This window comes from Aotus nancymaae, unplaced genomic scaffold (assembly GCF_030222135.1).
Source record: "Aotus nancymaae isolate 86718 unplaced genomic scaffold, 86718_ANA_hifiasm-v0.15.2.pri h1tg000003l, whole genome shotgun sequence".
In the NCBI taxonomy this organism is placed as follows: Eukaryota; Metazoa; Chordata; class Mammalia; order Primates; family Aotidae; genus Aotus; species Aotus nancymaae.
In genome coordinates this window covers 18010295-18030891 of record NW_026988414.1, presented here as the reverse complement: position 1 = coordinate 18030891, position 20597 = coordinate 18010295, and the positions used below count along the sequence as shown (strand labels likewise).

Sequence of the window (20597 nt, the reverse complement as noted above, 5' to 3'; positions counted from 1 at the left end):
CGCGAGGGGCGGCTTGGCGGCGGCGGCGGCCGCGGTGCGGCCGGTGCGGGCCGGGGGTGGGGGCGAGGGCCGGCGCCCCCCCCCGCGCGCTCCCAGCGCCCCCGCCCCCCCGGCCTGAGCGGGGCGGGCGGAGGAGGGAGCGGTGGCGGTGGCGGCGGCGGCGGCGGCGGCATTGTGCGCGCACCAGCAGCCCGGCCCGGGAGGAGCAGGACGCGCCGGGGCCGCCTCCTCCCGCACGGACCCATGAACCAGCCGGGCGGCGCGGCGGCTCCGCAGGTACGACGAGGGGCCGGGGGCAAGCACCGCGCGGGGGACCCCGGGGGGCCGGGGCCCGGGGCGCTGCGCCACTTCATTGCAAGATTTGCAAAATGCAAAGTGCCTGGGCACGTTTGCGGGCTTTTTGTGGGCGCTAACGGGAGGGTCGGGGTCCGGAGAGCACCCCCCTGGGCGCTGCGGGGTGTGAGGAGAGTGGGGGTGACGAGGGGGTCTTTTGGGGCCCCCACCCAGCGCCCCCTCCGGCCCCGGGCTCGGACCGGAGCCCAGAAAACAAAGCGGCGAGAGAACAGAGCAGCCATTTCAGTTTGGACAATTCACATTTTGCAAAAATGCAACCCCTTCCAGCTCTGCCCCCTCCCCCCCAAATTTGCAATTTTCCCCTGACCCTCTCTGCACTTGGGGTCCCCGATGACCCCCCGGGAGGTCTCTTCCCCCAGGCCCCCCATTTTTACAACAATCTTTTTTTTTTTAGGCCATATTTCCCTTTCTCAATTTTTTTTTTCTAATTTTTCTTCAAACGGTAGTTTTTTTCCCATTAAAACGACGCCACCTAGAGGATACTATTTTGTAAATAAAAAAAGAAATTAAAATTGAAAAGAAATATTTTTTATTTCTTATTTTTTCAAAAGTTTGCACTACCAGGCAGTGGAGGGGTAAGAGAATCTTTTTTTTTCTTTTTTCGGGTGAAAATTTTCACTTTGATCTTTCCAGAAGCATGGACACAATTTTTATTTCTGAAGCCAAATCCAGATAATATGTAAATGAAAATTAAGCTGGAATTTGAATGAATTCAGTTCTTGGAGGGGAGAAAGGAAAAAATCTCCTAAAAGCAAAGTCAGTTTGGCTACTCATTTCATTTCAGTTTGAGAAAAAAACTAATTGGAATAAAGAAAAGAGGGAAATTGTTGAGTTTAGGGAAAACTGAGAATTGGCTTTATGAAGCAATTAGAAATTGTACTTCATTGTAATTTGGAACTTGTTTAGCTCAGCGGGCAAAAAAAGACTAATTTCTCTATTTGACAATATTTAAAGTTTTTCTATTTCCACGAAGGAAGGATTTAAAAGAGAAAATAGACCCTAAAATGTTGGCTTTGGACACACCCAAAAATTGTAGTTTTTTTTTTTTTAATTTTGCATTTACATTTTACTGCATTTAAATCCTAAGATTCTAAAGAAAACCGAAACTGGAAAAGTTACAGTGAAATCCTTTCTTTTTTCTGTATTTGTTGGGTTTTGTGTGTGTGTGTGTTTTTTTTTGTTTGTTTTGTTTTGATGGAATAATTAAGACTGTTTTCTGATTTTGTTTCCTGAAAGGTCTAGGCATTTCTTTTTTGTTGTTGTTTTATCCAGAAAATGTCAGGAACCTTTTTTGAGCGATAATCAGGGGAAAAAATGTAAATTCATACATTATACAAATTGAGTAGCCCACAGATTTGTAGGAGAGACCGCCATTAAAATAAGATATGCATAATTAACATTATTATGAAAAAACTAACAGTGGATTCACAGAAGCTCATTTTTTATGACATGCAACTGAATCAATTGATGAAGACAAGGATTGAGGAATCCTTCGTAAGGAAGAAAATTTTTCCTTTTCTGTCTTGTTCACTCTTCCAATTTGAAAAATTTATTACTTAAAAAAAATTTAGATTGGTTTCAGGCCTCTTTGATTGTGATGTGAGGTTGGGAGTTTATCAATATTTGTTATTTTTCAAAAACCTGGTTACTTTCAGAGGGGGAAAATCCATTAGCCTTGATCATTTTGGGGGGTTTCTGACCAAAAAAAAAAAAGAAAAAAGAAAAAAAAGCACAAATTTTACTGACTTAACAAGAAAAAGATAAAAGAGGGATGGGCAGAAAGGAGATGAAAATTCTGGTTCTTATGTTCCTTGGTAGAACACTTACTTTGCTGAAGAAATGTGGTAAAACACCAACTCAGCTGATTTTAGTAGCAAAAAATATAAAGGACAAAAAATCAAAATACAAACAAAAGCCAAACCCAAAGGTTTGCCTCTGGAATATGAAAGCATATGTGCAAACAATATTTCATTTGGAGGTTTTGGCCTTAAAATGAATCAAATGAAGGTGAAACAACAACAAAAAATTTCGGAAGGCAGATAAATATTGACTGAATTGAAATTTGACAGATGAAAATTAAGTACCCACCCAAAGATGAAGGGTTTTGTGATCAATTAGTATCTGATTGAACTTGCTGGGGATTTTGAGCCTACCCCCCCAAAAGTTGACAATTTTTCTGTCTAAAAGGAGCATATTATTAGCACTTGCAGGGTGGGATCTTGAGGGGGACCTTGGATTGGAAACTGATGGTGGGTCACCTGGGGCAAGAACAGGAAACCTTCTGCCCCTTTTGCCAGCCACTAGCTGGTCTTGGAAGAACTGGTGGCCCCAGTCCATAGATTCCCAACCCTGTTTTGTGGAAATTTGAATGTTTAAGTGGAATAAGTCAAATATATTATCTCTGTGAAATATATTTGACAATGGCAGAGGCTTGACATTTCCCATCATCGCCATTGCATTTGGGAGATTTTATTTTTTTAGTAACAAAATCCTTCAGGGCTGACTGGTCACATTCTGACATATTTGGAATGAGCTTTTTTTTTTTTTTTTAAGTAGCATAATTAAAAAATTTTTTTTCTGTTGAATTATTTAGGCCGATGACTAGGACGGTCAAGGAATTTATAATTTCCAAGGGGCTCTGGAGGCCTCTTGAGGCAGAAGGCCTGAGTTTAGCAGTGATGCAGGAGAGAAGGGCTGGGGAGGGGTGGAGGGGGCGGGTAGGGGCATCTGAGAAAAAGTCAGGGTTGTAGATAACAGGTTATTTCTGGTGCAAGGAATAAAAATATTGCAGCACGTCCCTTTGTGTGGCCTGGATCTCCTGACACACAATTCAGATTCCTTCATTCCATTCTGCTGAAATTTTATTCTGTTGTCTGTGGCTAGAAGTTGAAAATCATTTCTGGTTTTGTAAACCTGTTTTTTAATTTCTTTTCTTTTTTAAAAATTGGTTATTCTGATCATGTTTGTTGTAAGGAAGTAGAGGTGCATGATGGTTCTATTGGGGGCGGGGCCAGTTTTCTTTTGTTTCTATTGGTGTCTCTCTCTGGATTGAGATCTGACCTTGGCCTTGGCTTTCTCACCTCGTATTTTAGGTGGATAGGTGACCAGAAATGGATATATGAGCTAATTTTTATTGGCTCTTGTATGTTACCACATTCTCTTAGAATATTGGGCAAAGTATCTGGCAAATTGGACTTGAGGGGTGGTAATTTGATGATGGGCTGAGTTATTTTGGTGAAAGATCATTTGTACTCAGTTTCACAGTGGAGACTCTCATTACTTAATGTTTTGCTTTTCTGCCTAAGGAGGCTTTTTTAAAAAAAATTTTTTCTAATAAGGTTTGAAATTTCAAGGGCCTGCTTTATAGCTTGACTTTGGACCAAGCTAGGAAAAGAGGTTTACTTATACTTTCAGACCCACACAGAAGTGAACTTGAACAAGGGTTCTTGCTTTTGCAGAAGGAAAGCAGCAAAGATGGCTGGTCAGTGTAAGGCTGACCTCTCCCTTGTCCTAGAAAATAAACAGCCAGTGGCTTGTTTCGCTTGAGAAATTGAGTTTTAAAACTCCTCCAGTGTCAGATACAATATTTTTCTCACTTTTGACTCAGCTCTTGGCATGCTGCTTCCTCTGACCTCAGAATCCTTACGTCTTCTCCTTGGTGGGTGATAAGAACTTCCTTGCCATATTTCACTGGATGTATATAAGCTGACTTTTCATGGTTATGAGGAATTTTGAATTTTTTCCGTGTTCTTGTGATGTTTTGTGTTAGTTGTGCCTTCCTTCTGGTGATGTAAAATGAAGTGGCTTCTTTTTTCAGGAGCCCTAGGCCTGCAACCCAAGGTGTCATTGTATGACCTTGGGCAAATCACTTTTTCCTTCAAAGCCTCAATTTTTGCTACTATAAAATGAACACTTTGGATCAGATCAAGGATAATAATAAATAAGTTTCATCTCTGAATGTAACTCCAAGGAATTGGTTATGGCTGCCTGGATCACTGTGTTTAGAAGGATTCTGAGGCCGTATCCTATCTCCTGTATGCTGGAGAGAGGGCCACAGTGGCCAAACAGCAGTGCAAATCAGAGTGGAGAGCGCACCTCTTAATTACCATTCCCAGGCTAGACCTTGAATCATGGGCCATTAGTGGGTTGTGAAATCAATTTAGTGAATCACAATCAGAATTTTTTAAAAACAAGAATAGACTAGAATATAGGGGAAGAAAAATAGCAGAGGCATAGCACAGGGTACAGGTAAGTATCCTCTCCTGAAACTGTTATTTGTATTTGTGGATGTATGTGTGTGATGTGAAATGTATTTCCTCCTGTGGGCCACGGTTGAAAGAGTTTGAAAGGTACTGGACTAGATGAGCCGCCATGATGTGCTGCAGGTATACTGCACTTTATTGCTTGCACTTTATTTTCTCATTTATTATCTCAGCTAACTTTTAGGTGAACCCTAGGGCTTAGGTGACCTGTGTCACGTATTTTCAGCCCTGGTTGAGCCCACTTCAAGGGCCACCTATGAAGAAGGCTCAGCTGCATGGGCAGCCCAGCCGCATACCCCAGCTTGTTGACCTTGGATAGTATGGAAGGGCAGATGCAAGGTTGAGGGCAGCATCTTTGCAAAGTCTTCTTGCTGGAGAGGAGATCTCAAGTGTGTGGAGTCCTTGTCTTTTCTTCGCTACTTTTAGTTTAAATTGCCAGAGAAATTTTTCTGGAGTTAGAGAGTTTGTGTTTGTGCTGTATTTATCCTTAAAAATCCCAGAATTTCTGTCTTAGTATCCTCATCTTTTAAATACGTCAGGCCAGCGCTGTCTAATAGAAATATAATTCAAGTCCCCAATGCAAGCCACATGTGTAATTTTTAATTTTCTAGTAGTGTATTAAAGAAAGTGAAAGAAACAGGTGACACTGATTTTAGCATATTTAACTCAGTGTATCCACAATGCTATCCTTTGACCAAGCCATCCATATGAAAATTATTAAAGTGACAAGTTACATTCTTTTGCGGGGGTAGTAAGTCTTTGAAATCTAATGTATTTTAGTCCTATAGTACATCTCAATTCTGACCAGCCACATTTCACCTGTTTGGCAGCCACATGTATCTAGTGGCTATCATACTGGACAGCACAGGATTGGACCAGTGTTCCATCTTGTTGTCATCACTGGCTGGCCCCAGAAGGGTAGTGACATTGTTGAGACCTCTGGGTTTCGTTGGCGGGACTTCCTATCTGAGTCTCACCTGCTCTGAGGCATTTCAGCCTATAGTGACGATGAGTTCCATCCATATAGTTCTCCTGGCTAGAGTGGCCCATGTTTCCCTTTTATTTGTCCCAAAGCAGTCTTCTGCCAGGGTTAGGCCACAGTGCTGTAGTTAAAAATGACAAATGATGGCTAGGAACTCCAGGATGATGTGTTGGAGCCTGTGTGCTGTTGAAGTCAAGAAGTGCAGGTCCAGGAGGCAGTTGTTGGAAGTGCATTTTAAATAAAATGTTGCCAGAGAGAAGCATGAAGATGCAGAAAGGCAGCAGGTGGCCAGGAGCAGGGCTGGGGTCTGAGGAGAGGTAGTAGATCAGAAGTAAAAGATGGTCTGGCAGTGAAATCCATTTCTGAGCCGAAAACCTGGCATCAGCAGGAAACTCCCCCAGGCCAGGCCTTAGGTCAGTTGCATAGAGATTTTCTGAATCCACCCCAATTGGCAAAATGGAAAGCTGGGTTTGAGGTCAGCCAGACCAGAGTTTGAAATTCGGCCTCATGGTGTAGTTAGCTTTGTGTGACTTCAGGAAAGTCACTCTGGTTTTGGAACCACAGCTTCTACATCTGGGAAAAGGGGGTTAATGATCCTAGCCTTGCAGGGTTGTTTTAGGATTAAGTGAAGGGGTTGCATGGGAGACTCTCAGCTGGTCTGAGGGCCTGAGAAAGTGCTCAGTGCATGTGAGTTGACTCGACCCAGCGGGCAGGGGTTCTCCATTTGGGGAGATTGAGTCCCACTGACAACACTTGGGGTAGTTCTGGAAGCTTGGTGGCTCATCTTTAGCAGGCAAAGTGAAGCAACAAGTAAAAATGTACACTCTTGGCTGTTGCTTTGAAACAGACTGCCATGAGACTTTCTTGTGAAAGTGTTCTGGACGCTTTCATTCAGGGCTGCTCTAGCTCCTTGGAATGTTTCTGGATTTGTTTCTGAGCCCGTGGCAAGGCTTTAAAAGGGATAAGTCTCAGTCGCAGGTGGACCTGTGTGTCTTTGAGCTTCTGCTCATGCTGAGCTGCATGCTTCTGGTGCCCTTTCCCTCATTCATATCTGCTTCATGAGAAACGAGACCCCCCCTCGAGACCAGCTGCGCTTCTTCTGTAGAGCCCCCAACAAATCACCCCAGACAGAGTTCCCCTCTCTCTGCCCCCATGGTACCTCCCAAACACTGTGGACCCACAGGTCAGAGTTGGTTGTTTGCATTTCTGCTTCTCCGGCTAACTTGTAACTTCCTCAAGGGTAGAGATCACTGGTTATTCATTTTAGGGTCTGGCACAGAGCAGCAGCTCCATAAATATTTGATGACTTCATTTGATTTTTGGAAATAGCTCCCATCAGTGAGCTTTGGGTCTAGTGAAGAGTGGATGACCAGTTTGGGTTTGGCCATTTGGTCAAACCTAGTGTTTGATCAGGGAGCCCGAAGCACATTTTCTTATAGCTGCCTCTGAAGCCATGGCTCCCTTGAAATAAGTAGTCCGATGGGGTCCTTAGATGGGGAAATGCTCTTTTACATGCCTAGGGGGATTTTTTAAAAAGTTCATCTGATGATTTTCACCCCTGCCCTCCTTACTCCTTTTGTATAAAGTATTTCTTTAAAGCGGATGGGGACCACCAGGTGCCTGATTTGCAGGTATAGTGCCCTGTATTTGTGCCTGGTCTTCTTAGACAGAGGTCTGGAACTGAACACCAGGGGCCAGTTTACAGAATATCTGGGCACATGGGCCCCTTCAACTTGAAGCAGCTAAATGTGTGAAGTGACGCTCAGCTAGACTCCATCTTTGGTTGAATTTTGGTTTGCAGATGTCAAAGATTCGAGGAAAATTTGTGGGAGAAAACAGAACCCTCTGTATCTTTGCTTAGTTTTTTTTTTCCAGCACATTTTATAAAACGCTGTCATTTTTGACACTTTATGGCCAGTTTCAGCAAGCGAGCATTGAATCCTAAGTTAAGGTAGACCGTCTATCCTAAGTTAAGGTAGACCATCTGTCGCCAGCGTTTCCATCTTTCTGAAATGAGGATGTGCCTTACAATAGATTTGGTCTTCTAGTGAACTTTTTTCCCCTCTTATTTTTTCTTCTCAAAAAGCTGTTACAAAATTAATGGTGCATCTATCAGTTGAAAGCATCTTGCATTGAGTGTTGTTGTCTTCCTAGTGGGGAGGACTATGGCCTGTGGGGGCTTCATGCTCTGTTTACCTCACTTTTCTCTGGGCTGGTCGCCTTACCCTGTACAGTGAAGGCAGGACTTCACCTTGGGAAGAAACATCTGGAACTCTGACTTAGCACTACTTTCCTGCCATGTCTTTGTGAAGGTTTTGTAATTTTGCTGTGGCCTCTCCTCTAAAAGGGGCAAATAGCCTGTGGGAGGGAGGCAAAGCCCTGTAAATGGGGGGGTCTCTTCTGCACAACCACATGCACGAGCTGGCCTGACAACAGCAGAGCACCAGTTTGACATTTCCAAGGCTAGAACGAGCAGAGCATAGTCGGAGAGCCAAGGCATGGCTCCCCTCTCTGCCCTACCGTTAATCATTTTGTGGTGTTTGCCAAAGTGCTTTATTTCTCTGCACCTTATTTTCCTTATCTGTAAAGGTGAGATGATAATATATTGATGATGATGCACAGGGTTCTTGTAAAAGTTGTGAGGGATGTAAGAAAAAAGTTTTGTAAAGGGCAAAGTTCTTTTCACTTGCAGCATGTTATTTGTGCATCATCTAGCCCAAGGATGGTGAATAAGTAACACATGCTGCCATTCCCCATCCCCCAGCCTGTGGCAGACATCACTAATTGATCATGGCGGTCCTTTCTGTTGAGTCTGTTTGGTGGCCTCAGTCACTAGTATTATATAATGCCACTCAATGCCACTTATCAGTTGGGCTTAGCATGGGACAGGAAGCCAGTTTGTCCTTCCTGATACATACACACCTACACACACACACACACACACACACACACACACACACACACACACACAGAGAGAGAGAGAGAGAGAGAGAGAGAGAGAGAGAGAGAAACAGGCCTTGGGAAGAAGGTGGAGTGACTTGCCCAACACCTCAGTGAACACGCAGAAGAGGGACTAACAGCCTCAGATTTCTTAACTCCTCAACCAGTGCTTTTCCTGCCCTGTGCTTATACACTGTATCAAAAGGAATTAAAATTAATTTGGTCTTGAGAAATAGCGAGAGAATCCTGACTCCTCCCTTCGTTGTTATAATTAGATACCCTTGGGGTTGTCATCAAAGCAGGGCTGGATGACCTGCTTCTCTGCCTGATCCTGGAGTGATCAGGTTTCAAAGGGGAGACGCCTGTGGCTGGGCGGCTGGATTGGATGGTGTCTCTCAGCAGTGTAAGTGATGTGGCAGTGGGGCAAGGCAGGCCCTGGGGTTCCTGGATGATGACCTGGGTTTGGGACAGGTTTGCTGCTTACACACTTGTAAGTCCACAAACAAGTTCTTTAGTCCTTCTGTATCTTAATTTCTGCGTCTGAGAGATGGGCTGGTAATGATTCTTCACAAGAATGACGTCAGATGACGTGTTTGAAAATGCCTTGTAAACTCTGACATATGTGTTACTTTTTAAATATACATTAGTTTTTATAACGAATGCCAATTATTAATGCTATGCTGGGTAAGTTTTGTAAATCGAGTCACAGACTAAGGCCCACAAGGTGAGTGGATCTCTTGTATGTTATTTTATCTTTTTGCCAGCCTAGGGTTCAAAAAGTTTGGAATTTGTGGGCCTTTCACAGATTCTTTCCTGTTTGCGTCCTTCCCCAGCCTCGTCCTGTTTCAATCATGTACGTGGCCTGCCTCGCCCTGGAAGACCCTGGGGTCTGGGACCCCGACACAGCCTCTGTTTGCTCACCTGTTAAGTGGGAGGACAGGCCATCCTTAAACCCCTCCAAGCTTCTTGCAAGCATCATATGAATTAATGGACTAGAAAGTGCTTCATGAACAGCAAGAATTGGAGAAACATGTTGGTGACAACTCCTTTCTTTTCTTAAAAAGGAAAGGAGGGAGGCTGAGGTGAGGATGGTATTGAGTCGACAAAAAAATGATATAAATATTTTGGCTGACAAAGCAGAATGAGGCTTTCTATATAAGCTAAAGAGAATAAATGGAGTCAGGTGATGCTTGTCTCCCCATTCTGCTATAGAAAACACAGGGAAAAACATTGCTTTCTAGTGAAGTGAGCCCTGTGTCAGGGGTCGATCTTTGATTACTGGAGGTCAGCCCTGTTCCTGGGTGAGGACCCAGGGAAGAATGAAACCTGCTATCTCCCCCAGGGGTGGAAATGGCTCCTGCAAAGTGGAGGAGGCCCGAATATCTCTTGGCAAACTCCCGGCTTGCAATTTGCTGGTAGCACTCAAAGTCAAAAGCTCTTTTGGCTTGCTTACTGGATATATTATTGTCCAAGACAGCATATCTGAGGAGCCAGCCATTCTTACCTCTTAGCTTTGAGCCTGTGCCATACAAATTCCTGCCTGTCCCAACATTTTTATGGAAAATTGGGGGACTAAGGGTGGGAATTTTTGTCAGGTGAAAGCTGGCAGAGAATTTGTGTTTTGTTTTATTTTGGACTCAAGAGTTTTTGCAAGCCGAGAAGATGTAGTTGGGCAACTTAGAATACCCAAAAAGAATAGACGAAGACATTTTTGGATGTTGGGGAATTTTTTTTTTCTTAATTTCATCAACTGGTAAAAATAACTATAAAAATTTAATTGTATTTATGTGGGTGTTTCTTATAATGTATGCTAGAAAAGCAGAAAGTGAAACTGACCTGAAATAAAACTGAAACTAGTCTGAAATGAGGCCTCAGGGAAGAGATACTTCCTTGGGGTGCTACTAGCCTTAGTTGGAATTTGTTGTGAGGCTGGCTTTTATCAGAGGAGTCTAGAGCTGTAAGGGTCGCAGATAGCATCTAAGCCTGTGCCATCCAGTATGTATTGGTATCCACTAGCTGCAAGTAGCTATGAGTAGTTGAAATGTGGCTAGTCAGTTAGGAAAAAGACCATAAAAGGTATCAGTAGTAATTTAAAAATACTGACTACAGGTTGAAATGATATTTTACATGTTAGATTAAATAAGATATGTTATTAATGCTAATTTCACTGGTTTCTTTTTATTTTCTACTTTTTTTTTTTTTTTAAACAATGTGGCTACTAGGAAATATGAAATTTGCTCCGTGGCTCGTATTATATTTTTATTGGACAGTGCTGATCTAAGCCAACCTGCTCCTTTTATAGTAAAGGAAGTGGAACCCCAGAGAGGGCAAGTGGCTTGCTCAGGGTCACACATCATCATCATCAGATACCTGGACAGACTGCAGGACTCAGAGGCTGGCATGGATGATGATGTAGTAGTGTAGGCGTTGGTGTAAGTAGGTGGTTAAAATGGAGGAGGTAATGGGAATTTCTAAGAGAGAGATTAGTAATTCAGGGAAAAAATTATATTGTTTCCCACTTTGCTTTTCCCTCCCCTAAACACTAGTTGAACACTTTGAAAGAAAGCAAATCCAACAAGATTAGTAAAAATCAATCTAAAAGATAACCCAAGTTTCTTTGCCTACCAAAAAATTCCAAAGTCTGTTTCGTTTTTGAGTTTTAACTGGGGTCTTTTTGGATCAGGGTGCAGTTCTGAGTTACTTTGGGCATAGAGACCCAGGTCACATTGCGGGCTGTGGATTTTGGGTCCTGTGGGGACTGGAAGCCATTCTTTTGCTAAGTCATGTCTGTTTCCTGTAGTGATTTGGGAAGGAAGGCTGCTAGAAGATTGAGGGCATCCTTTTATAGTGGGCAGAGCTGGCAGGGTGGGAGGTCATCTCCTTTGACTTCCAGCCTGGATCAGAGACCTGGAGGTGGGTGAGTGGCCCAAGTCAGGAGCAGCAGTCTCTATTTTTCAGCTCAGTACTCCTGCTCTTCATGTTTTGCAAGGAGTTTGAGCCATGTGTTGGAAATTCAACCTTATAAAATTTTTTTTTTTTTATTTAGGAACTTTTCAAGGACTGAAGCTTAGCATTCTTATTTATCTCACATTGTTTTTGCACAATGGAATTTATCTTCCTTGAAATATAATCATTGCACATTTGCTGAGTGCTTGTTATATGACAGGCCTTGGACTAAGCATTTAATATCTGTTATCTCATTTAAAACAGTCACCTTGTAAAGTAGGGATTTTTTTTTTTTTTTTTAATATGAGAGAGTGTAAATTCAGAGGTGAAAGGAATTGCCCAAGGCTACACAGCTGGTGAGCGGCGGTTAGGATTCAAATTTAGGTGGTCACCATATTCTAAGCTCACAAGAGCCCTTTGAGGTGTAGTATCTTATCATTCCCATTGTACAGCTGAGGAAGGTACAGGTACTGCCTCAGGATGTGGAGTTGGTGGTTGGGGTGGGACTTTAGGCACGGCTACCCATTTGTCTGCGGTGGGTTGTTCTGAGCCATGGCGTCTGGGGAAGCTGCTCTCCCCATTCCGTGGGGCCTGGGTCTGGGACTCCCTGGCTTTCATCCCCCAGCTCCCCATGTGCCTCAGCGGACCAGCGGGTTGTGTGTTCCATGCTCACAAAGCCTTTAATACCACGTTTGAAAACAGTTGCAGAAGGTTTGCTGTAATTAATTACATTTGACATACTTGGAATCGGGGCCTCCCAGATTCAGAATGCAAATTTATGCCCAGACAGATGTAAGGTATGCTTGGAGCCAAGAGCTCTGGCATGTCCCAGCCAGGGCCTGCAGCGTCACTCGCTGCCCTGATGGGACAGTAACGCTGCCATCAGGGCAGCGAGCGACGCTGCAGGCCCTGGCTGGGACAGTAACAGGCAGTGAGAGGTGGAGTCAGGAATATTTGAAGCCCACAGGCTCCTGGAGGAGAAATAGCCCTGGGCTGCATGACAAGAACCATGGTCTCATCTTGGGTACATTCTTTACCCTCTTTGGACCTTGGTTTTCCCTACTGTACAATAAGGGCTTGGACTAGGTTGTCTCAGAAAGCATGTGCTGTTAGTTTGGGCAGGAGGGCAGTTAATCAGAGAATCTGAGCTTGGAGGGCGATTGGAAGTATAAACAGCTGAGGTGAGAGAGGCTTGGAATAGCCAGGTAAGCAGGAGGCTTTTGGAACAGACAAGAGAGATGTACAAGGCAAGGTCTGATTTCAAGTACAAGACGGTGCTGATTGTCAGGGGTCCACATGCAGCAATCCTCCAGTCAGCGCCACTCATTTTCCCAACCACAAACACTCACCTCACTGTCTGTATTAGATACTTATTGCTGTGCAACAAATCACCCCAAAAACTTAGTGGCTTAACACAACAACGATCATTTATCGTCTCTCATGGTTTCTGTGGCCTAGGAATTTGGCAGTGGCTCAGCTGGTCACTTCTGGCCCAGAGTCTTTCTGTGGTTGTGGTCATATGGTGGCTGGGGCAGAGTTGTCTCAAAGGGTTCTCCATGGTCATATTCGGTGCCTGGATTCTGAAGACTTGAACGGCTGAGCTCCTTGGGCCTGCCTCCCAGCCACATCTCTTTTTTTTTTTCTGTCTTTCTCTCTCCCTCCCTTTCCATATATGGTCTCCCCAGCATAGAGGCTTCATATATGGCCAGGCTTCTTAAGTGGCAAGACGCATGTACCAAGATAGATAGCACTAAGCAACTGCAGCCTCACCTGTTATGACTTAGCCTCCAAAGTCATGCAGCATCACTTCACCACATTGTATTGATTGAGGCAGTTACAAAGGTGTGCACCATTCAAAGGGTGGAACATCAACTCATCTGTTTATGGAGGCATGTCAACATCACATTGAGCATGTAGGATGCGATATATCCTGATGTGGCCACCTTTGGAAAACACGGGCCACTGTACCATCAGTGTACCCATCAATTTGTCTGTCTAGCTATCTACGCATCTCTCTCTCTACCCACCCATCCTTTCCATCTTTCCGCCCTTCAGACATCTGTCCTTCTATGTGACTGTTAATCTGTCTACTCATTCAATCACCTAACACATTTTGAGGACCTATGTGCCAGGCATAGCTCTGTGTTTCCAGTAATGAGCTCAAAGGTCGAATGAGACTAATGTTTGTTGAGAACATAGTCAATGTTAGTCTCTTTATCCTCAAAACAACTCCATGACAGAATTATCATTTATTTTACAGGGAAGAAACCAAGACACAAAGAAGCTAAATAACTTGCCCAAGGTCATTCAGCTAACTAGTGTCAGGGTCAGGACTTGAACTCAGGACTTCCTGACTACACTGTCTCTGCATAGGATACGGGCTCTATTTTGGTTTTCGAGTGTGAAATGTCTACCAAGAGTTAGTTCTCCACTTCTATTTTTTTTTTCCAAGTGAAAATAGTTTTTATTCCCTGACTATAAAAATAACATGTTCATTACAAAAACATTCAAGCAGTACAAAAAAAATGAAGATTATTCTTTTTAAAAAAACTCACCTGAAATGGTGAGATAACCACTGTTCCCATTTTGATGAGCATTATTCAAGTCATCTCTACATGTTTAAGTACATACGATTTTACACAAATGGGATTATATCCCATGCTGTTCTGAGGCCTGCTGTCTTTTTTTCTTTTTAAACTCATGTTTTTCATCATCAGCAAATGTAGGTAGATCTTCATTATTACTTTACTGACTACATTGTATTTCCACTGTATGTATGGCCCAAAATTCAGTGTGTGATTGGATTTTGGTTATTTCTAATTTGTCATTGTTATAATCTACTCTGTGAGAAACATCTTTTTCATACAGCTTCTCACTTGTATGATCATCTCCTTAACATCACTGTTTGGAAAGCTGACTGCAGGGCCACGGTGGATTTATATTCTACATGTAGACAGAACTTGCCAAATGTCTCCCAGCAAGGTGGTATCAGTTTACATTTCTGTTAGGATATTGTGAGTGCCCATTTTACACATTCTGGCCATCACCTTGTGCTCATATTTTAAATCTTTGATGGCCTGATGGGAAAACTAATAAGGTTGAATATCTGTTGGTATATTTTTATTAACTATTTGCATTTCTTTTGTGAATTGCCTGTTCAACCTTTTTGCCCATTTTTCTCTTGGAGTGTTTATCTTTTTTAAAAACATTTTTAAAGAGAAGCTCTTTGGATTTTAGAGATAGTGACTTTGTTATTTAGGTTCCAATTTTCTTCTAGACCTTTTTAAAAACTTAGTTAATGTTAGTGGAAGTGGTGGTTAAATGCAATATTTACTTTTGAAAAATATTTATATTTTTGTGTTTTGGATTCTGTCTTTGTGTGTGTGTATATATGTGTGTGTCACATTTAAAAAGACTTCCTTGCATTAAGAATTTATAGGGAAAAGGCAACCTACAGAATGGCAGAAAATATTTGCAAATCATATGTATTTGGCAAGGGGTTAATGTCCAGAATATATATATAAAAAAATCCTATAAATCAACAACAAAAACCAAATAACTCCATTTAAAAATGGGCAAAGAAGTTGAGTAGACATTTCTCCAAAGAAATATACTGATTGCCAACAAGCATATGAAGAGATTCCCAACATCATTCATCAGTTCAAAAACACAGTGAAATATCACCTAATACCCATTAATGTGGCCATTATTAAAAAAAAAAGTTTTGGTGAAGATGTGCAGAAATTGGAACCCTTGTGTGCTGTTGGTGCAGCTGCTATGGAAAACAGTAGGATGTTTCTTCAGAATATTAAACACAGAATTACCATATGATCCAGCAATCCCATTGCTGGGTATATATCTGAAAATTCAAAACAAGGTCTCAAAGAGATGTTTTTCCACCCATGTTTATTGTAGCATTATTTGCAATACCCAAAGGTGGAAGCAACCGAAATGTCCATCTACAGATAAATAGATAAACAAAATATGATACATTCAGCCTTTGTTTTTAAGGCTGAATAATATTCTATTATTAACACTACTGGATTGCACATTTAAAAATGGTTAAGATGGTAAGAGAAAAAAGTTAAACATTTACATAACCTTACAAATCAACAATATATGGAAGAATATTATTCAGCCTTAAAAACGGAGGAAATCCTCTCATTTTACAACATGGATGAAACTTGAGGACATTCTGCTTGGTGAAATAAGGCGGTCACAAAAAGACACATGCTGTGTGATTCCACTTATAAGAGAAATCGAAGTCAAACACAGAAGCAGAAAGTGAAATGGTAGTTGCCAGCAGCTGGTGCAAGGACAATGGGCAGTTGTTAAATGGGTGAGAGTTTCAGTTTTGTAAAATGAAAAAGTTGTAGAGATCTGTTGCACAACAATGTGAACATGGTTGTCCCTTAGTATCCGAGGGGGATTGGTTCCAGGACCCCCCCCCAATATAAAAATCCGTGGATGCTCAAGTCCCTGACATAAAATGATGTATTTGCATAGAACCTATGAACATCTTCCTCTGTATTTCAGATCATCTCTAGATTATGTGTAGTACCTAATACAATGTAAATGCTGTGTACATACTCTATTTTTAGGGAGGATGACAAGGAAAAATTATGTACGTGTTCTGTACAGATGCAGCTGTTCATTTTTTTTTCTGAATATTTTTAATCAAAGGTTGGTTGAATCCATGGATGCAGAACCCATGAAGACAGAGAGGCTCCCTGTATACTTAACACTGTTAGATTGTACATATCAAATGGTTAAGATGGTAAAAGAAAAAAGTCAAACACTTCCATAAGCTAACACATCAACAGTTTATCTTGTAGGAACATACACACAAACATTTATGTCTTTATACCATGTGGTATGTGCATAAGTGGTCACAGTAGAATCGGGTTTATAAATAATATGAAATAACTGGAAACAAGCAGAAAAGCATTTACAGAAATTATAAATTTCTTCTATTTTTTATATAGGTTTTGTTATACTTCAATAGTTTATCTATTTGGAATATATTTGGTGTAAAGGAAGGACGTAGGGATCAGGCTTTGTTTTTCCCAAATGGTGAGCCCCTTGCTATACCAGAAATAATTGAATGATCCATCTTTTCCTGCCTGATTTGAAATGCTGTCTTTATCTTACATTACATTTCCATATACTTAGGTCTGTTTCTGGACTTTCTGTTGTGTTCTCTTGGTGTACAGGTATCACACTGTTTTAATTTGATCACTTTAAAGTAAACGTTAACATTAGAATCATGTCTTAAGAGCAGACTTAGGAAATAGCATGTAAATTACTGCACTGCCTGCTGTGCTAAGTTAGGCAGCTTTCTGGTAGACTCCTTCACTGGGCAGACTCTCCTTGTTAGCGAGACTGGCACCAATGCCATTTAGATAAGGAAACTGAGATTGAGTGAGGTTAAGAAACTTGCTGTGGGAAGCAGCAGAGCAGAGGTTGGCCTGAGTCTGTCCAACCCCAAAGCCTATAGAGTTCCTTTCAAAACATGCTATGGATGTGCTGGTATCTTTCCCTAGGGACCATGTAAGTTACCTTATTGAATCAGATAGAATGTGATAGTCATGGCTTTTCTGAAATGTTTCCCTGGCTGCAGTTAGGTGCATGCTAATATTTGTTTTATTAAGTTAATTTTTATTTTTTATTTATTTTTTCTTTTTTCTAAAGAAACTTTTACAGAATTGGCTCTGTAAGTTAATTTTTAAACAATCTAGTGATATAGAGAAATAAGAAAATAAAAAGATCTACCTAAATAAATTTCATCCCTCTTCGATTTACCATTAAAATTTTGACACCTTTGCCTCTGGTTATTTTGTAAGCATATATTTTATTATTTAAATCATAATGTATTCGAGTTTTGTTCCTGCCTTTTCCTTTCCTCATCTTCTCTGTTAAGCTGCTTTGTCTTCCTAATGACAAAGTCATTTTTCAAGACTACATAATGTTCACAGACAAGGATGAAAATAATTTACTTAACTCATACTCTATTGTTGAACATTTAGGTTGGTTCTGATTTTTCACTTATAAAATTATGCTGTAATGAACATCTTCTGTATATAAAAAATTTTGATATTTTAAAACCATCTCCTTTTGATATAGTCCCACTGAGAGACTATTGGGTCCAGGGTACATATTAATTTAACACATTTCCATATTTCCACCTGCCCCTGTAGCTTTGTTCATTTGGAAAATAAATATAGTATCTTCTTTAAAAAGGCTTTACTGACTTATTATTATGAAAGGAGTTCATGTTCAATGAGGAAAACGTAGAGTATGTATGCAAAAAAAGAGCCATAATTCCTCAGTGCTCCAAGATGCTTTTGTCAACTTCATATCTATCCTTGCATTATTTATTTATACAAATAGTAATTTTTCAGTAAATTATTTTTTAATCTCTTATTTTACTAGCTAGAGTTCTCTAATAACCAGTTTTTCTGCATTTATGTTGACAGTTTGTATTTGGAGGATGATTCTTTGTGTTTCAAGATCCTAAACACCTTTTCAATTTATCCATCAATCTGACCATTACATATTTGTGTCACCTATGGGCAGTGACCCTTAATAGGTGCCAAGGTGCTGAATCAATATGGATTTTGTTCACAGCCTTCTGGACTGTGCTGCAGAAAGTTCAGTGCTCTCAGACTGATTGCCAAGGGTAGTGGAGGGCAAGATGAATTTTGGTAAAGGGAATCCAAGGCAACTTCTTGAGGAAAGTGGTATTTGAGTTTAGCTTTCTATTTGTAATTGTAATTGTATTGAATTTATAAAATGATTTGGGTAGAAAGGACAATATATTTTTCCACCCGGTAACATGGTCTGTTTTTTATTCATTCATGCTCCTTTATATGACTCAAATTTTGTAGTTTTCCAAATAAGTTTTGAGCACTTATTTTTAAGTTTATTTCTAGGTATTTGATATTTTTGACTGCAGTTGTGGCTGAGATCATTGCCCTCATTGTATATTTTGCCTAATTAATGTGGGTACATAGAAAAACTATTGATTTTTATGTGATTGTTATGTTAGTGGATAACTTACTGTATTACCTTCTTAGTTCTAGTAGTTTCTTGTGGTTTCTAGGTAGGCGATAATGTCATATGCAAATAATATTCATTTCCCGTCATCTTTTACAATATTGTCCTTTTTTTCTCTTATATTATGCATTGACTAGACCTCCTAGAACAATTCGAATAACAACATGGATAACAAGTATTCTTGTATTGTCATTTCTTTTTTTAGTGAGAAGGATTCTAGTGTTTTGTAATCAAGTATGATATTTTATTTCTGTTTCAGAAATATATTTTTTTATCACTAAGTAAGCATCCTTCTGAATTAAGAGTTTTTTATTTTTAAAATTTGTAAAGATGGAGGTGAGTGATATGATAGAGGAGTGATTTTCAATTTTCTGTATTTGAATTTTTCTTTTGCAATAGGGTGTGAATCATTCCCCTCCCCCACTACAAAGCTATTTAGTAATAAGAAGGAGAAAAAGGATGATGAATTTTTAACAAATGCCTTTTTATTATGTACCCAGATGGCCATATGGTTTTCTTCCTTTGATCTGCTGATGTGATGAATTATATTAATAAATTTTCTAATATTAAACTATCCTGGAAGGAACCCATTTTGTTCATGGTGTTTTTATTCTTTTAATGCATCCTGGGTCCAATTTGCAGTGTTTTGTGTCTATGTCCATTAGTGAGATTGCCCTGCAGTTTTATTTTTAGTGTGCTGTTTTTGTCATTTTTACAGGGAGGGGTTATGCTAGTATAGGGGTTATAAATTAGAAGGCTTTCCAGCATTTCCAGTGATCTGAAACATGGAGGATAAATACATTTCAGATTATGTACTTACTGGTAGTGGTCGCTGAGATTGCTGTGTTGAGGAGGATTCTGAGGCCTTGTCATGTGTAAACAATTTAGTGTTTGTAAGAATATAGGAAATGAGGGTTTAAGTGTGCATGCCAGATGTTTATTTGTAGTCCCTGCTTGGAATGATTTATATTGCACGGGAATTATCTGTCTTTTCAGAGTTTAAAATAACTTGCCATTAAACTCTATCTTGTCAGGTTTTTGGAGATAATTATTTTCCACTGTAATCCTTTCTTCAATAACATTTTGGCTTTTGCTGTTTTCATGACAGTTTTGACCATTTAAATTTTCTGGGAAATGTATTCATTTCATCAAGAATTTGAACTGTATTTGCATAGAACAGAATATAATGTTATTTTAAGAATGTGCTCTGTATAGTTCTATTTCCTAATCTGATTTTTTTGTAGTTGTATTATTTTTTTCCTTATTCCTTGGTTGAATGACTAGTATTCAGGGGGTATTTTGTTGATTTTTATTATTTTATTGTTTCCCCTTAAATTTTTTAAAGTTATTTGTCAATTCTAACTACTTCCGAGTTATTGTACTTTTATGTTAAGTAAACCCATCGTTCTGCTTTCTTTAAATTTTTAAAAATTCTTGAGTGAAAGCTTAGCTCTTTATGTATTTTTCTGTTTAGTAATAAAAGTGCTTAATCAATGAATTTTCCTCTGAGTATGCCTTTGGTCACATCTGTTAAGTGATCAAAGTCACTTACTGTGAAGTGTCGTTATTATTTTCTCCCCTAAATATTCTACAATTGTAGTTTTGATGTTCTCTTTAGCCTAAAGATGATTTAAAAGTATAATGTAAATTCTGTGTTATTCCCTTTTCAATAAGTGTTTATTTTTATTCATTTTTAGCTTATTCTGTTGTGAGAAAACGTTGCCAATAATGGTTTTTGCTTTTTGTAATTTATTGAAATTTTTGGATTCCTTTTAAATATTAATATATATAAATGTTTCATTTGCTTGCAGAAGAAATAATTTTTGTTTTTATGGTTTATTTTTTGCTTGTTTTCACATATAAGTCAATTTTATATATCATTGATTTTATTAATTATATTTTTCAAATTCCCCATAGGGCCTTAGGTATGTTATTAAGTTTTTCAAATTATTTCAAGAAATTGAGAGCCTGTTAATGTCTTCTAATATTAAAATATTTCTTTTGATTTTACCATTTGCTTTATGTATTTTACTTTATGTATTTTATTGCTAGGTCAT

The 20597-nt window shown here is 40.0% G+C and overlaps 1 protein-coding gene across 14 annotated transcripts in view; it reads left to right on the top strand.

Moving 5' to 3' along the window:
* Nucleotides 1-231: 231 nt before the first annotated feature.
* Nucleotides 232-20597, top strand: part of ZNF618 (zinc finger protein 618) — a 176194-nt gene continuing 155828 nt past the window's right edge. For 13 of the 14 annotated variants that reach the window (XM_021672172.2, XM_021672171.2, XM_064378699.1 and 10 more), the window contains exon 1: nt 232-276. In XM_021672172.2, coding sequence (XP_021527847.1) covers nt 244-276 — 33 coding nt within the window. In that variant the 5' untranslated portion in view covers nt 232-243. Of the gene's footprint in view, nt 277-8933; nt 8942-20597 lie in introns of those variants that run through there. The other variant, XM_064378678.1, reaches the window with a different exon arrangement.